Here is a 24,539-nt window from a genome sequence, read left to right as displayed (position 1 = left end):
GATCCACTTGTTGCCCCAGCTGCCATTGCAGTGCCTAAGCTCAGGCGACTTAGATGCAATTAATTCTTGGAGTCTTGCAAGACCGGGCACGTTCACCTCCCACACCCTGCGACTCTACGGCCTGGGACCCCAGGGACTCTAAGGAGTGCTCCTGGTCTCCAGAACTTCGGGGTATGCTGCCCCTGTTGGGAAGAAGTGGGGCAAATATCCCAGGGCTGCCAGGATGAAGCCCACAGTCCCAAGTGTGGTCAGAAGTTGCTCTCACCCTGCCCTGCTTCCTCATGTCCCTGGCCCCAGACAGAGCTCTCTCCACCCAGCAGGACTGTGCTCGTTCCTTCTGGTGCAGTTTGCTGCCCCTTTTCCTGTGAAGTCCCCCATTCCTTGTGCTGTGCCATCCCCCCCCAGTCCCCCCCCCCCCCCGCCACGGCATGTGCGCCCTGTGCCTGGGTCCGTCTTGGCTTGGAGCTGCCTGAGGCCGGGGTCTGCTCTCATTCAGCCTCGTGCCCCCGGCTTGACTCCGGCCTGGCTCCCGTGCTGAGGGGTACTGGGGGAGTACTTGCTGATAGAGGCCTGGACGCCTGCCTTCGAGGCCTCAGTCTCCTCCTGAAAGAGGAGGGCAGATCATCAGAGCCTGCCAGACATGAAGGGACCCAGAGTGGTTCTCCACCTGCGGCCCCTTGGTAAATGAAAGCGGAGGGAGACCCTAAACGGCCTCCAGCTTGGCCCCAGCCCACATCTCCTGTCTCTGGACCCCATGTTGTCCTTTAACTTTTATGAAGACCCCCTCAGAATCCTGTCCTCAGCGTTCTGAAGGGGGTTTGCTTTTGACCCTACCTTGCGCTTTTCCTGAGCAGTTCTGCTGGCCTGCCCCCAACCTAGGCTGTCCTTCTGCGAGCCTGGGGCCTGGGGAAGAGGCAGGAGAATTTGGAGCCGAGTCGGGGGATGGGGGGCGGGAATGAAGGCAGGGCAGCTGAAGCCAGAGATGCCGGCAGAGCCCGGGGAAGGTACAAGAGATGCATCGAGAGGGGGTTGACCTCCTCAGAGACCAGGACAAAATTCCTTCCTTCTTGGGAGCTAGGTGATAGCTGCCTCAGCTGGCAGACAGAAATAGTCTCGCTGATGAAAATAAAGGCAGATTCCTGAAGGGATAAAGGGCTGCTCGCAGGAAAACGCAAACACTATTTCGTCAAGAACCGTATCCCGCAGAGCCCGTCCCTTAAAAGGCAGCGCAGCAGATATTAAATTGTAGTTGCGTTTGTGCTGGCACCTTCCCAGCCTCCCTCGGCAGCCCATCCCGTGCCGCGGTGCTCCCTCCAGGACCGGGGGAGGGACGGTTCAGCTTGTGTGATGGGGCTGAATCCATGGGGACGCTCCTGCCAGGGAGCGGAGGGAAGCAGGTCATGCAGACAGGGGAATGTTGACTCTGTGTTTGTTGAAGTGTTGGCAGCTATGGCCCAGAACATTTAGGACTTGATTTCTGCAAAATCTAAGTCATGCTTGGTTCTGACATTTAAAAAACCAAATCAGTGAAACGCCCCCAGTCAAGCCCTTTGCTATTTACTGAATTCTGGCGTAGTTCTAAACTGTGGGTCAATGCCATTTGCATCCTAGGAACAGGAATTTTGTCATCTGATTTGATTGTCTCAAGTGATTATCGTATTAAAGCTGTAGGTTGCCTGAGAAATCAAAGGGTTGTTTTTGTTTGTTGTTGTTGTTGTTGTTTACTTAGCTGTGGGTTGTGGAATTTGAGATAGATTCATAGAAGGCCACAGCTGGTAGGGTCTTGGCAAGCATCGGATCCAGTGTCCCCATTATACAGACTGGGAAACAGAGGCCCAACATGGAGAGGACCTTGCTCTACAGTTCTCACAGTAACAGCAGAACTGGGTCCCATAGCTCACCCTCCAGTGCTCTGCAGTCTCCACCAAAATATGGTTTGATTTTTCTCTCTCTCAGCCTTGCTTTTCTCTTACGTACAATGGGACCAGCGTCTCGTGTTTCATGCCTTGTGAGAATCACTGAAGGCTTTCCCTTTTAAATGAAAGCACTTCTATAGACTACAGAACAGTAGTGACTGTTTGAGTGACAGGGACTTCTCCACCAGAAGCAGATCTCCAGTTACGGCTCAGAGTTTTAAATCACCCCATTTTGCATCAACAACCAAGGTGGTTTACTCTGGCACCAAAGACCCTGAAACCAAAGCATCCTGGGCAGGATGGGGGCTCTTTAGCAAGACACTCAGGCTGTACACGGCCCCCACTTCTCAGCCCCCGGGAGTCAAAACCCACCCAGCCGGAATCCTGCTTCCGCCCAGCCCACACACGGGGCGGCCACACCCAGGGGTGGCTGGGTGGCCAGGCCGTGGACCTGATGGAGACCATTCAGGAGGTGCGGTGTGACTGAGCACGGCGGGAAACCCCTCCTGCGGCTGCTCTCTAAGAAAGACAGCAGAGGCCAAGAATCCAGGCCCGGCCGGAGCCATTTCTTGGCGCTGGTCTCCAGAGGGGCCTTTTAGTGTATTAATAATCTATGAGATGCTTCCACCTTCTGGATTCATAAGAAAGAAAAGAAGGTGGTGTGAGAGAGGGAGAAGGGGTATTAAGGGCACGCACCGTGGGCCAAGCAGAGACTATGGGTGGGCCTCCCTGATGGTGTCACTGGGTGCCTGGTGCGGGGAAGTCCAGTCCTGAGAGCGGGCTGAATGTCATGTGTGTGGTCAGGAAAGGTTGGTAGCTTTTGGTGTGGATACAAATGGATCGGAGGAAATATGAACCCTCTCCAGGGATCTGGGTAGGACCCGCTGATCCTCTGCAGGGAATGAGGGGGTCTGTTCTCGTTCATGTATTCCCTCGCTGACCCATGCTCACAGGTATTTATTCATTCCCTCACTCAAGCGGTACGATGTCTGCTGTATACTCACCCAGGCTCTCGCAGACTGCTGTTCTTCCCACTGCCCAGCACTGCCACCCCAGGGCAGGTGGACACGGCGGAGAGGCAGTTTGGTGGAGCAGCTAGAACAGAGGTCTTGAACCCAGATGCTCTGGGTGGTCGTCCGTCCTGTGTCTCTCCTTGCCCAGAACTGGCTTGGGCAAATCAGCAGCCTCCTGGAGCATCACTGAGCATCACTTGCGAAATGGGCGAAGTCTGCCCTTCTCCAGGGACTGTTGAGAGCATCCGACAGGACAGGGTCATGGAGCAGGGTAGAAGCACTCTGCAGACTGTAAAGCCCTCGACAGACTAAGGTTAATATTAACCGTTACCAGTGCTTTCGCCGTCTGAGGCGCCGCCAGGCCCCAGCCAGGGAATTCCTTGAAGATTTATGTCTCCATTTGCCTCCAGATTCAAAGTCGTGTGGATGAAATGAACTATCACAGACCATGAAGGCGATTCAGAAGAGTGAAATTAAAACAGAGAACCTGCCGGAGAGGCAAAACAAGCCCAGGGCAGCTAGAAGAGGCACAGCTGCTCTTTTGGGCTGAGTTTTCACAGAAGCAGAGACAAAGAAGGGCATGGTGCTATCGAGCGAGCGCATGGCGGTTCCCAATCTATTCCTGCCAACGACCCAACCCATATCCTTCCTGTCCGGCTGGCAAAAGATTCAATTCAAGGTTCTGACCCCCATTTTTAATTCAAGACCATGGTATCTAAAGCAATATCGGTTCCCGGCATGTGAGCCCAATGGCCGCATTGCTGATGCGTCTTTCTCTGCCTCAACCCCTTTCTGGAAATATGCGGGGTGTAAATAATTCATTCTAAATAAATAAATCACTCACACTACTTATGGTTCAGCTGATGCTGCTAGTAAGCAGCCCAACCGCAGATTACATGGAATTGAGTCGGGAATTACAAGTTGAGACTGGGAAGACCCAGAGAGGGAACCGGGCAAGTAACTCCCTGCAGGAGGACAGACGTGTCAAACGGTGTGACAGCAACCTCAGAGGGTGAGAGGATGGAGATAATGTGGACAGGAAACGCGGAGCAGGAGAGTCTCATGCACACGGGGCCAAGTTGGTCAGCCTGGCCAGGCTCTGTCCTACTTCTGGGAGCCTGGGCCTCGGGCACGTCAGCTTCTGGTGACTCTGACGCACAGCGGGCGGGAGGCCCTGCTGGAGGGGGGCGAGCCACCCTCGGGTGGACACTGGGCCGCACCTGGTGGGCATGCTGAGAGGGGATTAGGGCACCAGATGAGGGGGTTGGACTCCGCACTGTTGCCCACGTGTACCTGGCGTAGGACTCATGGGGGGAGGGGGAGGAGTGGGGACAGGGCACGGGCTTGCTTAATTAAGAATCAGATTCCCAGGTCCACTGATCACATCCTAGGGAGGACGCCTGAGAGGCTGATTTTTAACAAGCACCTTGCATAGTTCTGATCATCAGGGGACTTGGGGAAATACTGGCCTAGAGATGCTCTAAAGCCATACGGTCCAAGGACCAGCAGCAACACCTGGGAGCGTGTCAGAAGGGCAGACCCCCAAGTCCCACCCCAGACCTACTGACCTTGAATCTGAATTTTGACAAGATCCTAGATGATTCTTGCTGATTTAAGGTGCCTGGGGTCTCTGAAGGCAGGCGTGTCAGCTGAGGTAGAAGGGTTTGAGGGTAGGTATTGAGACCCTGGAGGGGACATAAGGGAAATACCTACAAGTGAGCCCCCGAATCTACTTGCAGAATGTCAGGGCAAAAGCAGGTGCAATCAGTATTTCGCCACCTTTGGACATGCCTGCAGTCAGCATCACAGACCTCAAAGACTCTTGTCAAACTGAGGGGTGGACAGAGCTTGTCCTGCTTGAGCCTCGATCTGACACACCAGCCTGAGAGTCCTTTCAGCCAGCAAGGCCCTTGACCCCATAGTGGCCAGGAGCACACAGAGGGGACCTGTGGCTCCCAGTACGGAGCAGTGGAAAGGGCACAGGGTTAGGGTGAGGGGACCTGGCTTCCCATCCTGACCCTGCCATCCCCCAGCTGAGCGGCCTTGCACGAACCACTTCCTGTCGCTGGAGCCTGAGCACTCTCATCCATAACAGTTCCGCTTTCCTCCTAGGACTGTGCTGATGCTTGCGTGAGGTGGGCCCTGGGGGGCTTGGTGGCTGCTGGCAGGAGCTCTGGGACAAAAGCACAGGGTTTGTGTCATGGCATGGCACCGACTGCCCTTTGTTCATCCCATTCCGTAAGATTGTGCCCAGAGGCCCAGAGGGGCTAATGTGCTTGGTCAACTTGTAATAAGGACCATCTCTTGGGCTTGGAGTCACATGGGCTGGGGCTCACATCCAGGCTCTGGCACCTACTAGTTGGCGACCCAGGGCAAGTCACTTAGCCTCTGCCAGTCTCGGTTCCTCATCTGTGACATGGCAATGGAATGGCAAACCCTGGGCTGGTTATGGGATGAGATGAGACACTCAGGGTTCCTGGTACCATGCAGTGCACTCTACCTCCCTCCTCCTCAAGGACCAAGGTGGCCTTCTGGTCTACCTTCCAGGAAGAGGGGGGGGTCCTGGGATCTGGGATCAGCTCTCTGGGACTAGATGTGTGGCTTCTGCGCATCCCTTGCCCTCTCTGGGCCTCCTACTATAAAGGTAAAGGGTTGGGCCAGCTGATGATGCCGTGTCGTTATTCCCGAAACTTTGGAGCTCAAAGTCATCAGCACCTGCCTTAAACCTCTTGTCTTCCCTCTTGTGCCTTGCATGTAATTCCCTCCTCTAGGGGCTCCTGGGTTGGGTCTGGGATCCCGGGGTTCTGGGATTGAGCCCCGTGTCGGGCTCCATGCTCAGCAGAGAGTCTGCTTCTCCCTCTCCCTCTGCCCCTACCCCTGCTTGTGTTTTCTCTTTCTCTCTCTCAAGTAAATAAATAAAATCTTTTTAAAAAAATAGAATAAGGAAAATAAGATGCAAGGATCAAAGAGACTTGCCCTGCTTCCTGCTGTGAACAGATCTGAGGCTGTGGGAGTGGGATCTCTGGAGGCCACATAGGCTCCCTCTGTGTCCCTGGGATCCCCCTCTAGTCTACCTCGGTGAGGAGGCTCCTGCCTGGCAGCAAATGACCACCCAGGCTGGCTGGAACTCAGTGCAGACCTGTGTTCTCCCTGTAAATCCTTCATCTCTCTCTCTCTCTCTCTCTCTCTCTTCTTTCTCTCTCTCTCTCTCTCTCTCTCTCACACACACACACACACACACACACACCACTTTTAAACCTATTCCTTGTCCAGTAACTTGTGTATAAAAAATAAATGGTTCCTTTGAACTCAAAAACTAGATGACTGGTTGTTGGTGAAGATCAGTAACTATGCTAAGTATTTCAAGCATATAGTACTTAGAGTTCTACTCTGGTTGGTTTTTATAATGAATGGGTTGCTTTTTTTTTTTTTTTTTTTTTTAATAGAACCTGGCCTACTTTAGTGTTGAATTATACAGAAGACTTTCGCTTTGGCTCTGTTTACCAAGAAAATTAAATAATTTATTATTTACCTGATGCAGAGACTGAGCTTTATAAAGTGGGAAGCGCTCAACCTGAGACAAACAGTCCTGGGTTAGATGATTATTGAGACATTATGCCCAGATGCCAACACAAGCATAGTGTTCTCGGATTTCCCCCAGGTTCCCACACGAGCTGCCATATAACACTGTCCTGGTTGCTTCTGAGATGGAATGTGGGCTTTGCATGTACTGGGAATGGCACCCTTGTTCATTCTGAGTGTCTTCTGAAACTCCAGGCCTGTTGCTAGAGTCATGGGGACATGGACCAGCCCTGGTCCAGCCCAGCACCCCCACTAGCAAAAAGGAATCTTTCCTGAATTCCCAGGTCGATCACCACTTCTTTGGGAAGCCTTTCCAGCCAGATCACGGCCTCCAGTGGACACATCTGTAACACCTATCTCCCTGCCTTGTCATCGAAGGTTCAATTTTCTGTTCAGTGTAGAGCTTACTTGGTAATTATCAGTCCCCTCCGTCAGGGGCAGCTTGGGGGGTGGGGGGGTGGGACCGCATCTCCCTTGTTGGCAGTTGGAACCCCAGAGCCCAACATATGGCCTGGAATCTAGGAGAACCTCCAGGAATCTTTGTTTTTGTTTGGTTTGGGGGTTCTGTCTTTCTGTCTCTCCTTTTTATGCAAGTAGCATTATGAATTCATGGATCTTTAAAAAATACATTAAATGGGCTGTATTCCAGTCAGTCACAGACACTATTTTTTAACACAGTGTTGTGCTGCTCTACTTAATATTTCTAACTTTCCTCTAAATTTTCTTCCAATTTTTTGGAAAATGTTCAAGCCTGCAAAAATTAAAAGAAAGTGCAGTGAATATCCCATACCCTTTGCGTAGGGACACCAGTTGTCTATGTTTTGCCATGTTGGTCTTCCTCTCCCTCTCTTTCCTCTGCCTCCCCCGCCACTCATTTTGTTGTTGAAGCCCTTGACAATAGTTTGCAGACGTAATGACACTTCACCACTAAATATGTCAGCATGAATCTCCTAAGAACAATTATATCCTCTTATATCACCATAATATAATGATCACACCTAAAAAATGAACTGTGATACGATAATCTTACCTATTATGTGGTCCATATTCAGATTTCCCCTTGTCCCCAGAATGTTCTTATTGCCATTTATTTGGGGGTGGGAGAGACCAATCAGGTAGCATGCAGTCTAAGTCCCGTCACGTGCTTAGTCTCCTTGAATCTACTACTTTTAATCTCCTACTTTTTTTTTTTTGGCTTTTGGGACATTGACCTTCTAAAAGGCCTAAGCCAGTTGTTTTAGAAAATGTTCCCAAATCCCAAATCTGGATTTGTATGATCATTTCTTCACAGCTAGATTCCAGTTAAACAGTTCTGGCCAGAATGCTACCTTTTTTATATACCATGTTCTTCCCGCTGCTTTGAGTCAGGAGACCCACCTTTGAACCATTCTCAATGATGCTAAATTCGATCCCTTGACTAAGGTGGCATCTGCTAGATTTATTGTAAAGATACCTCCTCCCCTTAAGTAATCTGTGGGGTGAAACTTCGAGGCTGATGTCCTGGTTCCCCATAATCTTTTACCAGATGGTTTGAGCATTAGTTGATGGTCCTGGCTGAGCCATGTTACACTGGGGCTGCAAGATGGCCATTTTCTGACCCGACTCCCTACCCCGGCACTGAAGCTGGCATTCTTCTCTACAGAAGAGCATTCCCTTCTTTGATGCTTTCTTTCCCTCCTGCCCCCTTCTCCCCTCTTTTGCCTTTTCCTCCATTTGTCTGGTCACTTAATATTTTATCTGCCTTAGCTTTGGAACCAGCCATTTCTCCAAGCATTCCTGATTCTTTCTGCTGGGGCATCATTTTTAGGAACCAAGATCTGGGGGCTAGCTCTGCTCGTTGCTCCTGAGGTTCACTGCTTCTAGGTTTTTCTTTTTTCCAGTGGACGGAACTAGAAAATATACTTCTTAATGTTTTAAACAAAAACATTTAAATTTGAATATGACTACAAGGAGATAATCACACCCATCTAGGACATTTTACAAGCCACCTGGCCTGGATTCTTCAGGAAGGTTAATGTTGTGGAAAACAACAAGTACAACAACAGAAAGGCCAGGGACTGTTCTTAGATGAAAAGAGGTTATAAAAATGTAGCAGCCAAATGGGAGGCACGAATGCTGATTAGATCCTGGTTTTTAACAACCGAAAGGGCATTTTGGGGAAATTGAAGAAGTCAGGGTGAACTAACCATTGGATGGTACTGAATTGCTCTTCATTCTCGTAAACATGATAATGACACTGTAATAATACCATAGGGGGGGAATGTTCTTAGGGGGTGCATTCTGGACTGATGGAAGTGAAGTGTCAAAGTTTATCATTTCAAATGCGTCAGAAACAAAAACGTATGTGTGTGTGCATCTCTGTGTATGTGTGTATACGTGTGTATGTATATGTGTATTTAAGATTTTTTTTTTTTTTTTTTTTTTTATTTATTTATTTGAGAGAGAGAGAATGAGAGAGAGCACATGAGAGGGGGTAGGGCCAGAGGGAGAAGCAGACTCCCTGCCGAGCAGGGAGGCCGATGCGGGACTCGATCCAGGGACTCCAGGATCATGACCTGAGCCGAAGGCAGTCGCTTAACCAACTGAGCCACCCAGGCGCCCTGTATATGTGTATTTATAGAGAGAGGAAAGCAGATGCGGAAAATACATGGTGAGGGGTATATGGTGTTCACTGTACTGTTCTTTCAACCTTTTTGTAGGTTTGAATAGTTTCACAGTCAAAAGCTGTGAGTGTGTATGTGTGGGTGGGGTGGGGGTGTAGAAGGACACTAGATGTCTCCTAGTCGGACAGCGAAGATGTATCCAGAAGTCTCTTCACAGATTTTTCTCTGTGTGATTGATATACTTGTAAGTGCCTTTGTTTTCAGTTCTTAGGGATTGGTTTCTTTCTTTTAGTTAATTTTATTAATTTTATTTTTAAAACCTCTACAACTTTTAGATGATTCCACAGTAAAAAGTATGCAATAAGTAGAGAATTTCTGGACCCCATACAGCTTCCCTCTGTTCTGTTCCATGCCCTTACTGTAGATAGCCATTTTTCATTTATCGCTCCAGTGTTTCTCATTCCAAATATACATAAATGTGTGTTTTTAGTCCTCTTCCTCTTTCTTACGCAAAAGGGAGCATACCGCATATGCTGTCCTGCACCTTGCTTTTTTTCCCTTAATTTTCCCAGAGCTGTCTGTTTTGTCAGTCTGTAAAGACATTTCTTATTTTTTTTTACAGCTACATAGCACTTCTTGATGTGGATGGACTATAGTTTGGACAGCCAGTCCTCTATCAATGGACATTTGTGTTGTTTCCGGTCTGTTGGAATAACCTGGGCCACGTTGTCATATGCGTGCCTGTGTGAATTGGGGATGAATTCCTGGAAGGGGGATTTGTGGGTCAAGGGAATGCATCTGTAATTTTTCTACAAAATAAGTATTTCCTGAATGAGTGAGAAAACTAATCAAAGAACTTGATTAAGAAGAGCAGAGGGGCGCCTGGGTGGCTCAGTCGGTTAAGCGACTGCCTTCGGCTCAGGTCATGATCCTGGAGTCCCGGGATCGAGTCCCGCATCGGGCTCCCTGCTCGGCGGGGAACCTGCTTCTCCCTCTGACCCTCCCCCCTCTCATGAGCTCTCTCTCTCTCTCATTCTGTCTCAAATAAATAAATAAAATCTTTAAAAAAAAAAAAAAAAGAAGAGCAGAAAGAAAAAGGCTGATATCCAAATGGAGACATAAAACAATTAGACTGAGTGTCTTGAAAGAGGCTGGTTTCAGGCCCCTCTCACAAAGTCTCTAAGTGCAGCAGTGTTCATTCCCTCACCGAAAGAATGAATTTCTCCTTGGTCTGTAAATCAAACACAGAATTGCAAAGTCATGAAAGGGTAGAGCTGAAATAAAAAGCCACCCAGTGGTATCTCCTTTAGTTTAACAGTTAAGCAAGGAACCCCAGGCCCCGAAAGAGGAGGGGGCTGGGAGAAAGGTGGAGAAGAAACCCCGCATTCAGCTCAGTTCCATCCAATGCAGTAAGCAGTACATGAAATATCTGTTTTAGAATAAAGCGTACTTGTTTGTAGGTTCTACCAAGAGTCAAATGTGAAATTGCATTACCATGAGCCCCTGAGATAATACATAGAGAGCGCAGGGGTTCAGACCCCTGAGTGCTTTCTGTCATAACGACATCGCCTTTCACAGAACTGTCTTAGTGTAAATGGATTTTGTTCACATCTTTTGTGTTATTCTAGGGCATTCAAATGTAGTCATGATGATAAATCAGATCGGGTGGAGGCTTGAGCTGTGTGCGTTCTGGCCGGTGATGTGGGTGGTCATGTTTGCTGAGGAGAGTCTGAGATTACATAATCCTGGTGTTGGTGGCATTCTGATTTGATTCTGAGCAGGCAGCATGGAGCAACAAATTGAGGTTAGCCCAGCCCAGCTGTGGACTCGGGCTGTGAGCCTGGGCAAGTCCCTTGTCTGCTCTGGTCCCCCGTGTGTAAAACCAGGAGTTGGACCAGTTCAGGATGGCAGATAAATGAATGACGTTGGTGCCCTCACCTCCCCGTCCTGTGCTAATGGCAGGCATGACTAACTGATCCCCTCACGCTCTTCACTGACTTAAGCCACGTCTCTGGCCGCCACAGTCAACCTGCTCGTGACGTCACATAGGCTCGAGCCTATTTACCGTCTCTGGCGTGGATGGTGACTTAGGATTACCAGATAGGATCCAGGTGCCCAGTTAAAGTTAAATTTCAGGCAAATAAAGAATAATCTTTTAGCACAATATGTCCCCAGTATTGCTAACTATGGCAACCCTCTTAGGCCATTTCTACTTGTACAGTTATGTATCTTTTTTGAATGTAATTCATTTAGTTCATTGGAGAGGTCTGTCTACCCCCTTTGTAGCACTTCTGATACTGCTTCCTCTCCAGTGCCCAGATAAGAGCCTAGCTCATTCTGTATTGTTTAGATTCATATTATGACTTAATTTAATGGAAAGTGATGGAGATTTGAGTAGGAGATTTTTATTTCTGAGGACTGTATATTCTTGTAGGACTCCTTAAGGAACCTGCAATCCCGTGTTTCCCAGACCTCAAAGACCCTTGGGTCTACCACTTGTATTGTTAACTGATTTAGGATTTTCCTTTTAATGCACTCATCCTTTTATTTAAATACCATGAATGAAAAATCAGTATCATTTTTAAGAAGACAGTGTAAAAGTAAAAAAAGAGAAAGCATACCTATTAAGATATAAAATATTAATCTGGGGCTGAACTAAAATCACTGGGTTTGCCATCAGCAGACACCAACTCGTGCAAACCCCCTGCTGGTTTGGGAATCCCCTCCATAACCCTGTTAGATAGATGATTCTTGAGCATCTCCTTGAATACCTCCAGTGATGGAGAACTCAGTACTTTGCAAGATTTCGATTCCTTCTTGAATATCTCACTATTAAATATTTCTTCCGTATATTGATCCACATCAGGCTCCCTGAGACAGTCATATATGGATCCTAGTTTTCTCTCTGGGACCCCACACACTAAGTTTGCTCCCTTTGCATTCATTCATACATTCATTTATCAACAAATATTTGAATGCTTCTTCTGTGAAAGCTGCTAAGAGAACTGAGGGACAGCAGGGAAGGCTCCCTGGAGGAGGTGGCCATGAGCAGGCCTGGATGGATGAGTAGGAGCTGGCTCTGAAGAAATGGGAGGATCCAACAGATAGAAAGGTTACATCCTCTTTCACTGCAAGCATCGAGGTGGGCCCCAGCACACCTCTCTCCCACTATAGATGTGATTGCAACCTATCCACTAATTAGAGGTGCTAAACTGACATGAGGAGACATGATTTTTGCAGGGTGGTAATTAAAAGGCTGTTGGCTTCACAGCTGCGATCACACAAGAGCACTTCTTACCCATAAAGACATCAGCTGAAAGCAAAGTGCAAAGGAGCTGAGGAAGCCAAAGAGGATTCTAATGTAATTTGCTAATTTCCTACATTTGTCACCTGTACGGCTGTGAGGGGAAAATGGAACATTTTACAGGAAGTTTAAGAGAAAATTAAAGACATACATCCTAATTGTACACAATTAGACAAGCAATATAATCATTATTATTTTTTTTTAATTAACAAGCCATTTTAAATTCACTCGATTAGGATTTAGAAGGCGATTGATTTAGAATTATGTCTCTGCCTGGTGGCAGCCACGCCGCAGCGAGCAAACCCATTCATTCACCGAAGCATCTCATCTGTGAAATGGGTGTAACTCCTCTCCACTCCGCCCTCCTTGGGGTTGAGGTATTACCGAGGGGAAAAGCTCTGTGAGTTAAGAGGCCTTTCATAAGGGTAAGAAACACCCTCTTATCCCCATAACATCTGAGTCTAGAAGTCGTGATCTGACATTAGCCATCATTCTCCTCGGATCCGGAGACGGGAGTGGGGTGGGGTATGTCACCCTGCATTACAGAGAAGGGGACAGACCCCAAACAGTGGAGGAGGGTTCCTGAGTTGCATAGTGAGCAGTGGAGTGGGCGTTCAGACCCAGCCCATCTGCACTGAGGCCCTGAATCCCTACCTTATGGACCATACTGCTTTCTCAGCACTGTCTTGGTTTGGGTGTTTCTCTGTTTTACTCCCATTTCTGACTTAAATAAAAAGGAAAGAAAGGATTCGAGGAAGTAATATTTGTTTTCCAAACTTCTTTATGTAAAATAATGAGAGAAATGCTGGGGCAGGGAAGGAAGACGTAAAAATCACACAAGGTTATATATAAAAGAGCAAAAAAGTAAATTACTTTACAATTTAATATTTGCAAATAAATAAAAGCTATTTCTTAACCTGGGTGATGGGCAGTTGGATATTGGTTTTGTTATTACTCCTTAAACTGAACATATGTATTTCATACACTTACACAGTTAGACGTAGCTTATATATCATGATAAAAGTTTAAAAAGAAAAATATGAAGAATTTTCTCTTAAATAAAAAAATATATATATACACATATGAGTTTTATTTCATATAATTGAATTGGACCACCCTAGGGAATCAAAAGCATAATAAGCCAGTGATTCAGTATTATTGTTGTTTCTTTTAAGCAGATTTTTCTTTTTTCTCTCCTTTCTTTTAAATTGCCCTAGTTGCTTTCTCATCTTCTACTGGGTGCCTCCCTAAGAAACAGCTTTGAATATTGGAGAGAGAACTGCATGCCAAAAACGAAAGTCCCAAGTTCAAGCCCTAGCCTTGCTATTTGCTAAAGCACAGCTTTGAGCAAGTCACTTAACCTCTCTGAGTTTCAGTTTTCTTATTTATAGAATGAGAGTCATAATGTCTACTTTACCAACATGGTGGGTTTTTGTGAAGATCAAAGTTAGACTAAAGAAGTAAATGTGTTTTAGAAGCTGTTAATTACAGAGAGGAAGTATAGCAGTCTGTGGAATGAGCAAAGGCTCATGCAGTCTCCCTGCTCTGCCTGTTGCTTGCTGTGTGACCAAGTGCAAGTGACTCAACCTCTCTGAGCCTCAGTCTCTTCATATGAAAAGTGCAGATCATAATAGTGTCTACCTCGTAGTGTTGTTTTGCTCATTAAATGAAAAAGTGAATGCTGAGCCCTTAATGCAGCGTTTGCCCCATGGCAGGTGCTCATCATGCAATAAGGAGTCAGATTATCTGAGCTCAAATCCCAGGTCTGCCCCTTACCAGCTGCATGGTCTCAGGCAGGTCACTATACCTCCCTGAGCCTCAGTTAGTCCAGGAAGAACAAAGACAATGATGCCTCCTCTGCCTCCCTCACACACGGTTCCGAGCTCCCCAGAAGACTATGGCACGGAGGTGGGTGGTGAAAGCCGAGCTGCTGTGCACTTCTCAGTGATTAGAAACTAACGCTCATTAACAGGAAGGAGAAGCCATTATTCCCCAAGTGGTTCTGGCCCGGGACCCTGGACTAAAAAGGCGTCCAACCTTAGAGCAAGTCTCTGCGTGACGCCCCAGCAGGCCTTTTGTGGGAATGGGGCTTCAGGAACTCACCCCAACGCCAGGCGTTCCTTTCCCCTTGTTAACTCGGGAAATGCTTTGCAGCCACTCCACATCACAGTAATCTCACGGGCATCTATGGAGAGGCACTCTGTGTCCAAACAGTTTTTCGCCAGGGCTCGGGTGCTGCAGCGACCTGGCGCAGACCTGGAGCGGGCCCGAGTTCCCAATGCACCCAGCCCAGCGCCTTTGTATACATCCTGGCACTGGCCACAAACAGGGTTTTGTCAGAAGCTTCCTGAGAAAGTTGCATTCCATTCATCTCAGCTGAAAGGGACCCAAGATGACAAATACTTCCCTCATTTAATTACAGAAACAGTCAGCAAACCCATGGAACAAGATTAAACCGAGCAGAGAAAAGAGCAAGGCTCCATCATATTCTGCCCCCCTTGCTTCTGGCCTGAGTCTCGCACCTAGGATTTAGCAACGAGGGCCGCTCTTGGTCGTACTCTCCACCCGAAAAATGTCGTTGCTCCGCAGAAAAGTTAAACTCAGAGGCCCGAAACCAGGGAAAGAATGAATTCCATTTAGGCAAGAATTCATCAGTGGCTTGGAATTTAATAAAGATCCCGAAGTTGGGAGGTGTATTTACATTTTTCATCTGGGCTTACATCTGCAAAGAGAAGTGAGATACAAAGGCAATTATCTGAATAAATCAGAGCAAATGAAACACATACCCCCACAAAGCTAACAGACTTCATCATTTTCCTCAATTGTTGGAGAGAAAAGCAGAATTGTGTGGTTGCAAGGAACCTTTGAAATCCTTCATCCATCATATTCAGAGGTGACGGACACCTAGAAGAAATGATGTCCTTGTTCTCACAGTCATAGAGACAGGGTTAATTAAGCCCGGGTTCCCCAACTCCCTAAAGTGGCCTTGTAGTGGCCTCAGTTTAATATTAAAGTGACTTGGGGCGCCTGGGTGGCTCAGTCGTTTAGCGTCTGCCTTCGGTTCAGGTCATGATCCCAGAGTCCTGGGATCGATCCCCGCGTCGGGCTCCCTGCTCAGCCGGAAGCCTGCTTCTCCCTCTTCCACTCTCCCTGCTTGTGTTCCCTCTCTTGCTGTCTCTCTCTGTCAAATAAATAAATAAAATCTTCAAAAAAAAATTAAAAAAAAAAAAAGGAGCTTAACCTCTCTATGCTTAAAAAAAAAAAAAAATTAAAGTGACTTGTGGTTCCATAAGCAGACCCACAAAATATTTCGTGCCAGGCTGGAGCTCCCCTCCCGGAGAGAGATGCTAACAGCTCTCTCCCCATCTCACTCTGCTGGTTAAGGTGAGTCCCCCAGAATCTTGCAGGACCAGCCATGCCCACCATGGAAACTTGCTATGTGTGAGAGATTCTGGAAGACTTGGAATCAGCTGCCTCGCCCCTGTGCTACGAGGTCTCAGAAGAAGGAGCAAGTCCCGGATCATTGCCCCATCTCTGCTGGGACTGGCCGTTCAGAGCTGGTTGAAGAAAGAGAACGAGATATGAAGTTAAAAGGCCAGTTCCGTCGTTCCTGTACTGACCTCGCACAACCGCATCGCCTTTCTTTTCCATGGTTTCTTCAGCTGTAAAATGGATGGTGATTCCTACCCCAAAGAACCGAGGGGCCCTGAGACCAGCTGATATTCTAGATGTTCAGCGGCTTCAGTGATTTAAAATAGATGGAGCTAGATTGATAAGATCCTACGAAACTTTGCCTCCTGGCACTCTGAACAGTAGTCTCATAAGACAGTAATTGTTCTGAAAAATAATAGACTTTTCCCTCTCTCTCCCACAATCTGAGTTAGAGACCCAGGGCTTTACCAACCAGATATTGGACAGCTACACCTCTACTCACAGTTGCTGACCTTTGAAGCAACCAAGATGCTTTCTTCTCTTCTCTTCTCATTTTCATCTCTCTTTGTAAATTCAAACAGACCTATAAATTCCTAGGAAAAGCTGAATAGGAAGACGACAGGAGGACACTGGGAGTGCATTGCATCCTGGGAAGCAGAAACCTCTCAAGTAAAATTTTATGGGCAAGAAAGAAAATCCCTGGCAGCAGTGCATGATGGAAATGTAATGTACTGTGTTGATTCAGAGCATCAGAAAATTAGGCACTGAGGGCAAAGATGTCACTCATTAGTGTAGAACAGCAAAAAGAGAGTCTCCTGGGTGCTAAAGACTGTGCTCAAATACTTATTTCCCATTTTTCTGGGAAAAATATTCAGTTATAATGTAAAAAGAAAACGGGGCCACGGGCAATCCGTGTATTGTGTTATTTGATAAGCCGTGTCTGAAAAGACCTGCCTTGCTTTTGACAATGAGTACACTAGAAACAGCTAACATTCAGCCTTTGAAAAAGTATTGCAAAAATAATCAAAGGTGCATCATACCCAGAAGAAGCAGAGGAAGAGTCTGCCTCTGAAAATGATCTATTGCAGAATAAAGAAGAAAACTTCAGAAAAACATTTAGCATCCTCAATCATATGCAGAAAAAACAGGGTCTCCACGAACTAGCCTGAGATAAGACAACAGGGTAAAAAAGGAGTGTGATCCTAAACAACTTTTAGGAAATGGAAAATCTCAATAACATAATAAAAATATGTTAGAGACAGTAAAACTTAAAAGTGAGGCTGTTGAAAAGCAGATCAACAAACTCATAGAACAAAGAACCTGAAAGGCTAAATTGCTTATGTACAGCTAGTCAACCACATTACAGTCAAAGGGCTGCAAAGTCAAATAATAATGAAGTGCCACCATATCCCAGAAGGGTTACCAAGAAGTAGGAAAGCAGATAATACCAATTATTGGCCAGGATATGAGGAAACAAGAACCCTTGTGCCCTGCTGCCGGGACTGTGGATAACCCAGCCACTTGACCAGAAATTAGTGAAACTAAATATGCACATACCCCATAATAAAAGATATGGAATAAAATGAGATGCTCTTGTGGGATGTAGAGGACAAGGACCAAGAGATAAAATCATGGAAAGAAATAAGAGCAATATGGAATAGAAGAATGAAGAGACAACATCTAAATAATGAGGCTTTCATGGAGGAAAGACAAGAATATATACGAATATAATATAATCAATATACTATTACATATAATACTACATTTATCTTGTATATACATATGTATTTTTTTCTGAGTTGAAAACTTGTATGTATAGATTGAAGGACTCCCAGGGTCTCAGATAAAATCAAGACTGCCACACCAAGATCTATCTTGGCAAATTTTTTGAAATCTAAGAATAAAGAAAAAAACCTTCTTCGGGGATCCAGGCAGAGGACACCAGATACCTACAAATGAACAAGAGTCAAACTAGCCCCATATTTCTCCTCTGCATCACTTTGTAGTTTCAAAGGGGAGAAGTGTAGCCCAAGAATTTTAGACCCAGCTAAATTCTACCATTGTTGAGGCAACAGAGGGTCTTCCTCAATAAGATTTCAACCACTTGCCCTTCTTCAGAATATTAAAAGATACTCCAGCAGTTTGAGACAAGAAGCAAGATTGGTATATCCAGAATGGAGAAGAGTAGACATATAGTCTGAGTACTAAATAGAACAAGAGGAAATAAATAGGAAGCATCCAAAGAGAGAAAGACTGCTGGGGTGCCTGGGTGCCTTAGTCAGTTAAGAGTCTGACTCTTGATTTCTACTCAGGTCATGATCTCAGGGTTGTGAGATGGAGCCCCGTGTCGAGCTACGTGCTGGGCATGGATCCTGCTTAAGATTTTCTCTCTCTCTCTCTCTCTCTCTCTCCCTCTTCCGCTCCCTACTGCCTCCCCTCTCTCCCTCTCTCCCTCTCTTAAAAAAAAAAAAGAGTAAGATTGCCAACAAGATTAAGTGCAAGATCAAGTACTTATTACAGCAATAAGCTTACATATTTTAAAATCCATGTGCTCTTTTCAAGAAATATACTTTAAAACAGTCTTAATAGAATGCAAATAAAAGGAGGATCAGATCTATGACAGGCAAATACAAGCAGAAATAAAGTAAAGGTTTCAATATTAATATCAAGCATGATATAATATAAACCAAAAAGTAATAAAATGACCAAAAAAGTAATAAAATGACAGAGGGTTTTATTTTACCTTGATAAATATTTTAATTCTCACTTCATGTAATGATTATTAAGTGCCTGCTGTTGGCATCAGGCAAGGGTATACACTGCTAAAAAATAAAGATATAATTGTAATGAACATTTATGCTCAAAATAACATCAAAGCAGATAAAACAAAAACTGTTGAAATAGATGGAGAAATTGTCAGAGATGATAGAGTAAAATTTAACAAGCCTTCCAGTCTTTGACAGATCAAGTAAACAGAAATACAGAGCATGTGATACTAAGTTACTTTGGTTGATTATATCTGTTATACATAAGAAATCTGATAAAGACTTTTATAGCTTACAACCTGAAACTACCTTCTCTTTTCCAGCCACCATGGAACTTTCACAAAAATTGACTGTAGAATAGGCCACAAAGAAAATCTCAATAAATTCCAAAAGCAGACCCTATGCATGCCAAATTCTTAAAACAATGCAATAAAACCAGAAATGATAACAAAATATAAAATAAATTTAAAAGTACTCTCTGAAATAAATCCTTGGTTATGGATTAACTCAGAGCCTCAATAACTCAGAGCCTGAATCATAGTGTGTTTGGAAATGAACTTGGTTGTGTGAAAGCAGGAAGGAGAGCCCAGAAAGTTGGGCATTGCAGTTAGGGCCGTGAAGCAGCAGGCCTGGGGTTTCCAGATGCTGAGTGACTGGGCCAGGGAGGAAGACCTAGCAAGCACATAGGATGCAGGTGGGCAGCCTTCAAGGGGGGAAAGAACACAGGTGTTGGAGTCCTGTAGACCCAGATTGGAGTCCTGCTTCTAACTCTTGTTGGCTAGGGCAAATATCTCGATGTCTCCCATTTCTAGGTTTTAGCCTGCTTATTCAGAACTAGGGATGTTGAGCTATATTTGTGGTTCTCAACCCTCCCTGGGTATCATAATCACCTGTGAAGTTATTTAATAATACTGAGACCTAGGCTCTAGACGCAGAGATTTTGATTTGGTTGATTCAGTTGGTGGGACCAAGGCATCATATTTTTTTTTCAAAGATTTTATTCATTTATTTGACAGAGAGAGACACAGCGAGAGAGGGAACACAAGCAGGGGGAGTGGGAGAGGGAGAAGCAGGCCTTCCGCTGAGCAGGGAGCCCGATGCGGGGCTTGATCCCAGGACCCTGGGATCCTGACCCGAGCCGGAGGCAGACGCTTAACGGACTGAGCCACCCAGGCGCCCCCAAGGCATTGTATTTTTTTTTTTTGCATCTCCCCAAGTGATTCCACCGTGCAGCCAGGGTAGACAACCCCAGAGCTAGATGACTTCTCAGGTTCCTCCTAGGCACCTGCAGCCTTTGCCCAAAGAAGAAAGTTTTAGGAGGCTAAAGCCAGAGGCATGGTAATGCAGAGCAATCTAATCAGAGTGAGCATTATCTCAAATGGGGCAGAAAATGCTGGTGCCAGTTCATATTTTGCACCCAACATGATTTAGACCGGGGGCATAGATTGTACTCCAAACCCATTGTAAACACAATGGGCCATTTATTCACTGAACAGTAACCACTGTAATTACCTACAGGGCAAACATATGAGGTTGCTCAAGCAACAATTAATTGTGGACCTGGAGCTGATGGGACAATAGTGATAAAGTATCAACCAGAGTGTGATTCAGAAATCACATCAGAAAACCAATATTTCCCAAACTGTGTTAGATAAGCATTTGGGGGGATGTGATGGCACATACCATCCCAGGTCCTGAAAGAGTTACTCCCTGGTTTTTCTAATAGCTCCCTCTTAACACTGGAGTCCATAGGAGGCTTGAAGTCTTATTTTAATTTTGAGAGAAGAGTCACAGACACTATATTCAAGGGGACTGTAGAGAGCATCTATTTCTTGTCCTCATTCTGGGACCCCAATATCACTTGCAGGCAGGGGTGCTGACCTTGTTCCGGTTATAGGACCCTCTTGATGAACCTGATGGAAACTGTGGATCCTCTTTTCAGAAAAATGGGCGTGCCTATATGCACATACCTTCACACAACTTCTTCATGTAATTTTTGAGGAGCTTACAGACACCTTGGAGCTCCTCTGTATTCTCACTAGGTCATGGTCCAGCGTCCTTTTGCATACCTCCAGACGCAGGGATCTCACTACTTGTGTTGCTGGCCAACTCTGAATGCCAGCGTTCTTCAGTGTGTCCAGCAGAGATTTGCCTCTCTGTGTGTTCTTCTTCCCATTGGTCCTTCTTCTACTCAGAATTTTTCTAAACAGTCATCCTACCCTTGACCTTTAGCAGGCTTGGGATGATGTCCCTCTCTCTATGAGGATCTTAGAAGCTGGTCCCTACAGGTACTCTCTAGCTTCAAGGGACACTGATGGGATATTTTGTGTTCATTTCCAACAGATGGGATGAGGTGAGGTTGCTGATTGGACACAAGAGATGCAGGGATCCTACGTAGTGGTTGTCTACCCTCTGAGCCAGACCAGGAAGAGGGACAAGATCTCTGTTGCCTCACTCTGTGGAAGTCTTAGGGAGGAAAAGAAGGAGCACTTCCTCAGGTGACAAGAGAGGCAGTCAAAAGTATCTTCAGCTGGAGCCTGAGGGCACCTGGATATTCGTTCTCTGGATGCTGGAATTGGGCTCTGGGATGTATTAGGTCTAGAGCTGCTGCTGGGACCACATGGGCTCCCGGAGAAAGCCAGTGGCGACAGAGTGAGCTTGCTTCCACTGTACCCTCTCTGGACCAAGGGTTTACGTGAAACAAAAGAAGGAAAGAAAAAGAAGGAGGGAGGAAGGTTGGGAGGAAGGAAGAGAGGAACAGAGGGAAGGAGGGAGGGGGGATGACCGACTGAAAGAAACCATGCAGGAATTATTTAATAGTCTCAGAGGGGGAAAGGCCTTTCTAAATACGACACAAAACCCAAGGACATAAAAGGGAAAAAATTGATAAATTCAACCACATTAAAAAAAAAAAAGGTCTCTATGGCAGAAGACACTATAAGAAAAATGAAAAGAAAAACTACAAACTGGGGGGAAATTAGCAACTTCTATTGCAAAGGTCTAGTTTCGTTAATATAAAAGATCACTTCTACCAACTGATAAGAAAAAGACTAAGAGTCATATTGGAAAACAGGTAAAGGATGTGAACGGTTTCCAAAACAAACTGCAAATTGCTCTTGAGCATAGGAAGTTGTACTCAACCTTGCTTATAGTAAGGTAAATGCAAATTAGAAGTGCAATAAGATATCATGTTTTCACCAGCACACAGCAAAGATCAAAAATTGTGATAAAGCACCTTCTGTGGGTGAGGCCGGGGGACAGGGAGAGCAGAGATCAGAGGAAATGCTACAGAGGAGGTGACATTTAAGCTGGGCCTTGGAGGACAGATAATTAAAACCCAATTTAGCAACTTACTGGCACTTAAAAGAAAGAAAAGAAATAATGAAGGGGAAAATAGACAGATTTGACTACTGAGTGTAAATTAAAACACACACACACACACACACAATGTAAAAGCAAACAAACTGGAATATTTGCAGTAACTGCAATAGTCTGACTTTGGATGCTGTACTTATAAAGTCTTCATTAGGCTCAGTAAGAAAAGCATTAGAATACCACTCAAAAATAAACAAAGGACATGACAAAGCAACCCCTAAAATAGAACATACTACTAGTTAACGATCCCATGGAAATAAGCTCAACATTATGCATAACCCATGAATGCAATATGATTCATTTTTTTAGTGGTAAACCATTATAAGATTATATAGAAAAATGTTTTATTTCTCTCTGTTGGTAACTAGTGAAATTGGCCCTCTAATTATACCTGGCTAGTGGGGGTGTAAATTGACATAATTTTGGGGGGAAATAAGTATTAAATCTTTAAAAGCTCATCTCCTTTGTGTGGGAAATTTTATCTCATGAGCTCTATCCTACAGAAATAGCCTAAAATGTGGAAAAAAGATGCTCTGCACAAAGATGCTTGTAGAATAACATGACAATAATGACAAATTGCAAACAGTCTAAATGCCCCCAAATTAGAGATGATTCAGTAAATTATGGTATGTTCATGTGCTGGAGTATTATGCAGCTATTAAAATGTTTGCAAGGAGTTTCTTTTTAACAAGATGGTTTCAAGGCTTGTGGGATAATATTAAGGGAGGGGTTTAATTGTGTACATAGAATGATCTCAAGAATCTCTTTTTAAAAAAATTACTGTGCATGGAAAAAGGACCAGAAGGAAATAAACTACATTAATGGTGGTGGTTCATTGGCGAGGAGTAAATTACTGGTCCACGTTTTTCCTTCTTTCTCCTTATTTTGCATTTTTTAAAACCTCTTCAATTATAATGTATCACTTTCACAACAAAAGGGCTTAAAAAATGTCTTGCCCGGGGCACCTGGGTGGCTCAGTTGGTTAAGCAACTGCCTTCGGCTCAGGTCATGATCCCAGGGTCCTGGGATTGAGCCCCACATCGGGCTCCTTGCTCAGTTGGGAGCCTGCTTCTCCCTCTGCCTGCTGCTCCCCCTGCTTGTGCTCTCTCTCTGGCAGAGAGAGAGAGACAGCGAGAGAGAGAACACAAGCAGGGGGATTGAGAGAGGGAGAAGCAGGCTTCCTGCCAAGCAGGGAGCCCAATGCAGGGCTCGATCCCAGGACCCTGAGATCATGACCTGAGCCGAAGGCAGACGCTTAATGACTGAGCCACCCAGGCTCCCCTAAAAATAAAATCTTTAAAAAAATGTCTTGCCCCATGTGTTTGCACCCCATGTCAGGCTTAGGGCCTCTGTTCCAAAGGTTCTGGGCGCACAGCTGTGAAGCACACCAATAAAGGTGATGTCTCTTTTGTGTTTTCCAGCTTTCCTTTGCTGCGACCACGCCCGTCCTAGCCGATAAGAAAAAATACCCTTATTTCTTTCGGACTGTCCCATCAGATAATGCGGTGAATCCAGCCATCCTGAAGTTGCTCAAGCATTACCAGTGGAAGCGAGTGGGCACGCTGACCCAAGACGTGCAGAGGTTCTCTGAGGTATGTGTGCCGAGAGGGCGCGTCCACACCTGCCTGTCAGCTGTTGTCTCCTGCCAGGGGGCAGTATGGCTTCATCGGGACGGGTAACGTTGCAGGACCTTTAAGCACGTTTTTAGGAGCAGGCTCAGAGCTGAAACACCACGGACAAGATAGAGCTGGTGGCTGAGGAATTTGGGCACAGGACAGGTGAACACATCCATCCCAGATAGCTCAGGAGCGAAACCTTCCCTCTGTCATGCCTCTCGGCTAAATCCTGTGGCTCATTCCCTGACTGCCCCTGTAGGTTTGCTGTCCTCGTTACAGATGCTGAGTGACCACCTAAAATCGCGATGTGCCACCAAAAGCGTCTCTACTGTGAGGGGAGTTTGGGGAGGGGCTGGCTTGGAACGAAGTCTCACCCTGGATTGGTGGGTTTGTTTGGGGTTTTATTTGGTGGTTTATTTTAATGGTTTACACGCATACATCATACGTGCTGTTTCAGGGTTTTGTTTTGTTTTTGCCAAAAAAGAAAAAAAGTTGAATATAGATAGTAAAAAAATAAAAGCATTGTTTTGCTCGATCCCCCTAAAACCCGCTTTCTCGCCCAAGTGAACCCCTGATTTCAGTTTACTGTTCATCTGCCCAGAACTTTTTCTGCATATTCGTTTAAACCCAAATGACTTCATACTATATATGTTGGTTTTCTCACTTAACTATGGATCTTAGAGATCTTGATAGACCACATTCATATTAGTGGGTCATGGTATTCTGTCAGATGGATAGGTGGTAATTTCCTGAAAGTGTACAGCTTTTTGATACCGTAGCACCTTCCTGCCTCGGTGTGCATCTTCTCAGTAGATTTCTAGAAGTGAAATTATTGGGTCATTTAAAATATTGCAACAAACTGAGTCCTAGGCTGTTCTGAGTCCTAGTCCCACCAACAGTGTTTGAAAATCCTCATTTCCACACTTCTTTACT

General features: G+C 45.6%; 1 protein-coding gene across 1 annotated transcript in view; it reads left to right on the top strand.

The window, feature by feature from the left end:
* The window catches only part of GABBR2 (gamma-aminobutyric acid type B receptor subunit 2), a 230,607-nt gene that overhangs the window by 5,672 nt on the left and 200,396 nt on the right, over positions 1 to 24,539 (top strand). Inside the window, exon 3 of the mRNA XM_044920417.1 lies at positions 23,412 to 23,582. Within this exon, the coding sequence (XP_044776352.1) occupies positions 23,412 to 23,582 (171 nt within the window). The remainder of the gene's footprint in view (positions 1 to 23,411; positions 23,583 to 24,539) is intronic.

This window comes from Neomonachus schauinslandi, chromosome 13, assembly GCF_002201575.2.
Source record: "Neomonachus schauinslandi chromosome 13, ASM220157v2, whole genome shotgun sequence".
Classification (NCBI taxonomy): Eukaryota; Metazoa; Chordata; class Mammalia; order Carnivora; family Phocidae; genus Neomonachus; species Neomonachus schauinslandi.
The sequence above is the reverse complement of the archived record's forward strand: the minus strand, read 5'-3'. Positions and strand labels throughout refer to the sequence as shown.